We start from the raw sequence: 4706 nt of genomic DNA, 5'->3' as shown, positions 1-4706 counted from the left end.
TTTTGCCAGATTATGATTACAGTGGAACCTGAAAATGACATCTAAACTCTTAAAAAGTGAATATGTGCAATAATCTTTCTTACCTATCACTTATTTTAAATATCAAACAACTGTGTTTGTGTTTGTGTGTTAGCAGGCTTAATGATTATTACTGTGATAGTCTGACCATTTCATTTATGTGTGTGTGCATGTGTGTTTCTGTGTGTGTGTGAATATGCTTATAGAGCATTAATAGGCCAGTTTAATCGTTTAATTTCACTGTGTGTGCATGAGTGTTGTGTGTCTGTGAGCCTGCTCTCCATTTTGGATGTTTTTAACTGTCAGCCATACATCCAGGTTGGCCAACCTTAAAGGGCGTCAATTTCACGAACCCCGGTTAATCGCTGCTTGCAGCTATATTTATTATTATTATTATTATTATTATTCCGCCTTAAAACGAATCGTGCAGCCCAAACCGTAAGGGCTAGAGAGCTGAAACTTGGTCAGAAGGTAGTAGTCTTGCTCGTTACTCAGATACAAAGAATCGGCCAAATCGGCCAAACGGGGGCGCTACAGCGCAAAAACCTAAAATTTCAGACATTTTTGGCCCACAGTCGTAAACCGTGTGTCGTAGACTCAAAAACTTTACATCGTTGCAATCCTTGGGTTAGCCCGAACAAAAGTGGAGCCCGAAATTTTTGAGCTACGACGCTTCCTTCTTGCCCTAAAATTGACCTATATCCCAGACCTACTTTTGCGAACTAGTCCTAGGTTTTTCGCCCGATCGGAACCAAACCAGTGCAGAAATATTCTGTGGACACTGAATATCAATAATTATCAAAAAAAAGTTGAAATTTTGATTTTCGGGCGATACAGTACTCCAATTAGCGTCTATGCTAACGTTAGCCAAATGTTGTTGGAAGTATAGCTCTGGAACGGAATGAGCTATATTCACCAAACTCGGTACAAGTATGTACGAGCTCAATCTTTGGTCAAATAAAAAAAATTGCGAAGCTCTGCCACTTAGGGGCGCTATAAGACAGAAAAAACATATAAATGGTTATAACTAGGCAACCGTTGGTCCGATCGGCTTCAAAATTGGTATGCAGCATCTTGGTCCAAAGGGGCACAAGTGTATATGAGGACATTCACGTATCTCAAAAAACATGGCCGCCATTGGCCAAAACATTTCAAGCACCAATTAGACAAGGTTAACGGAGGTCGATCGGAACAAAACTCGGTGGGCATGTTCGACTCATGGCCCTAAAGGTCTGTAAGAATTTTGAAAGAAATCGGCCACAAGTTGGCGCTAACGAGATTTTTGGCTCTGTAATCACGTGGTGTTTTACATATCCACACATAATGCATATCATCTGATAGATCTCCTCATAATGAACAACTTTTCCTCTTGGACCAAAGCTGTCAATCAAATCGTTCATTAATTATTCAGAAATATGTCTAAAACCTACTTTTGCGAACTAGTCTCTGGTTTTTCACTCAATTTCGATCAAACCACTGCAGTAATAATCTCTGGACTCTCTAGATCAATAGTTATCGAAAAAATGTTGAATTTTGTCCTTTGGTTAGCCATAATTGGCTAATTTCAAAAAAGAGGTGTGGCCACACATACCCAACAGCCTATAAAACCTAAACGAAAACTTGAAACTTTACGAAAGTTGGTGAAAACATGTGTCACATGACTGTGAACAAGCAAGAAAAGTTTCATCAAGATCGGACCATAGGTGGCGCTATAACAGTCAGAAAAGCCATCAAAAACACAATATTTCAACTGTACATGAAATTAACTGTAAAAAAAACATCTTAGATATTCACAAATACATAAGTCATTCATATCACATGATAGATCTCATCATTCTGAACAACTTTGTCTCTAGGAGCATTTCTGTCAATCAAACCGTTATTTAACTATTCGCAATTAGGTTTAAAACCTACTTTGGTGAACTAGTCGTAGGTTTTTCACCCAATCGCAACCAATCTACTGCCGAAATGTTCTCTGTCTAGGGCTTATTAATAATTATCAAAAAAATCTTTGAAACATCCACTCATTTTTGTAATGGGGCCCAAAAACATTTAAAAGTCGAGGACCTATTTTACGAAAAATCCTATAACTCGTGAACGAAATGAGATATCTTCACCAAACTTGGTACATATACATGGATATCTTGTGACGTCACACATTAAAGACGGCGCCATCTTTAGGACCGCCCAGGGACCGGAAGTAAACAGCAAATATGCCTTCTATCTGCTGTGCCGTGGGCTGTGATAACAGCAAGTCAAAAAAAACGGGACATACGTTTTATAATATTCCTAAAAACACTGACAGGAGACATAAATGGTTAGCTGCCATTAAAAGGGATCAGTGGACTCCCACAGAACACTCCAGACTGTGCAATGAACACTTTATTTCGGGTAAGTTAGCTAGCTAGCTATGTTAGCAACCCTACGATAAAATAAGATGTAAAGTTACAGGGAGGCTACACCAGGCACGTAACTGAAGTGTTCGTTCACGTTGCGTCTGCTGTAACCGTCTGCTATGATCAGTGAACTGACTACTACCGTAAGTAATAAAAAAACAACTAACGTTAGTTTTCTAAAACTTTTTTTTGCGCGTCGCGAACGGAGCTTTTCACTTACCCGGTGTAGCCTTCATGTTAGTGTCAGACACTGTTCATTAATGTATCACTATATCTCAATCTACCCCTGTAGGTCAGAAGAGCGAGAATCCATTAAACCCCGACTATGTGCCAAGTTTGTTTGCTTATCTCACACCTGAGCAACGCAAAAGAAAAATAAATAGTTACAGCAAATTTGAGCAAGTGCAAGCTGTCAAAAGAAAGAGAAGGACGCATGATGTTGGACCGGTGGCATCCTGTGACAACAGCAGCCATATGCAGATTGATGACTGTGGGTACACCTCAGCTCAGGAGGGTAACGTTAGAGGTCAGATAGCTGATCACAGCTACTGTAATTCTGCAGTCTATGCTGAGAGCAGTGTACCATGCTCCAATGAAGCCTGCCATGAAACTGTGAGGAGACTGACAGAGGAGTGTACTGCACTGAGGTCAGAGGTTTATCAGCTCAGGGAAAAGGTTAGCAAGTTATCCTTCAGCCAGGAAACCTTCAAGGACAATGATGACATGGTGCAGGACTTAACTGGCCTTCCATCCTTTGCCAAGCTGATGGTTGTCTTCACTTTTGTGTCAGAGTTCCTTAAGGTGGGACCTGGATTGAATCCCTTTCAAAGCTTTTTAATGACTCTAATGAGAATGAGACTGAATTTACCACTGCACTTCTTTTCATATATATTTCATGTGTCAAAGCCTACTGCAGGCCGAATTTTTAACAGTACGTTAAATGTCTTGCATGATAGGATGTCTGGATTCATAATGTGGCCCAGTAAGGAACAGATTCAAATTAGTTTACCCATGTGTTTCAAAAATAGTAGTTACAGAAATTGTACATCCATAATAGACTGCTTTGAAATTTTCATCGAGAGACCTAAAAACTTGAGAGCCCGAGCACAAACATACTCACAATATAAGCACCACAATACTGCCAAGTACTTGATATCAATAACTCCACAGGGAGTCATATCGTTTGTGTCTCGTGGCTGGGGAGGGCGAGCAAGTGACAGGCACATTACAGAGAACTGTGGCTACCTGGAAAATCTGTTACCTGGTGATTTGGTCCTAGCAGATCGAGGGTTCACAGTAGGAGATGCTGTGGGATTGTACAGTGCTCATCTCAAAATACCTGCCTTTACTAGAGGGAAAAAGCAACTGCATCCAAGTGAACTTGAGTATTCAAGGGGGCTAGCAGCTGTTCGAATTCATGTTGAACGAGTGATTGGTCTTGTGAGGAATAAGTACACAATTTTACAAAGCACAATACCCATTTCTCTCTGCCTGACTGCAACTCCAGGAGAGCTTACATCTCTTGACAAGATGGTCAGAGTGTGCTGTGCTCTGTGCAACATTTGCCAATCTGTTGTGCCCTCACAATAGCATGGGTGTCAGTAACATTGTTTTCCTTAGTGTCACAATGCTAAGCAATTGTGTATAAATGTAATATATATTTGGATCTTTGTATTTTATACAAGTCTGTTACTTAGTTACTTAAGAGTTTCATGTAAAATTGTTTTGTGTTTGTCTTGTTTACTTGTTTCTAAAACAAGTAGACTATCACAAATGTGTATATATTGATATTGGCTGAAATTACTTTTGAAATAAATTGTTATTCATTCAGTTACAACACTTTAGTGATGTTTATTGTACATGGTCACATTGCAGTAACAATACATGTGCAATTTATACATTTTCCATCACATTCTATTAGGCAGTGTTGTAATGTAACAAAATACTCATATATATATATATATATATATATATATATATATATACACACACATACACAAACATAAATATATACATATATACACATTACATATATATTATACATACACACACACACTTCTAATATTTAAGACTGGTAATACTAAACTTGTTTTCTGCACTCCACACATTTCCATGTCTTAGGCACCCTGGTCAGCTTAAGGCAGGTCTTGTGAAAGTGCTTTCGCCTACAATTTGCAGATGTGCAAATGACGACATCTGTGCCTGCAGGTTGACCACAGTAGCATCCCACTTCAGGCTGTTTTGTGGCTGTGATGTATATGGGAGTAAGGCGTGGTGCTGTATACCATTTCC

At 39.3% G+C, this 4706-nt stretch overlaps 1 protein-coding gene across 1 annotated transcript; it reads left to right on the top strand.

The window, feature by feature from the left end:
• Positions 1–2223: 2223 nt before the first annotated feature.
• LOC306874871 (uncharacterized protein) lies at positions 2224–4249 on the top strand. The gene is made up of 2 exons (XM_079425162.1): positions 2224–2409; positions 2707–4249. Exons 1-2 carry the CDS (start codon positions 2232–2234, stop codon positions 4002–4004), a joined length of 1476 nt encoding a protein of 491 aa, XP_079281288.1. The 5' UTR covers positions 2224–2231; the 3' UTR covers positions 4005–4249.
• The last annotated feature ends 457 nt before the right edge of the window (positions 4250–4706 follow it).

This window comes from Barbus barbus, assembly GCF_936440315.1.
Source record: "Barbus barbus genome assembly, chromosome: 9".
NCBI lineage: Eukaryota > Metazoa > Chordata > Actinopteri > Cypriniformes > Cyprinidae > Barbus > Barbus barbus.
Note: the sequence above shows the minus strand (reverse complement) of the source record. Positions and strands in the feature narration are given on the sequence as shown.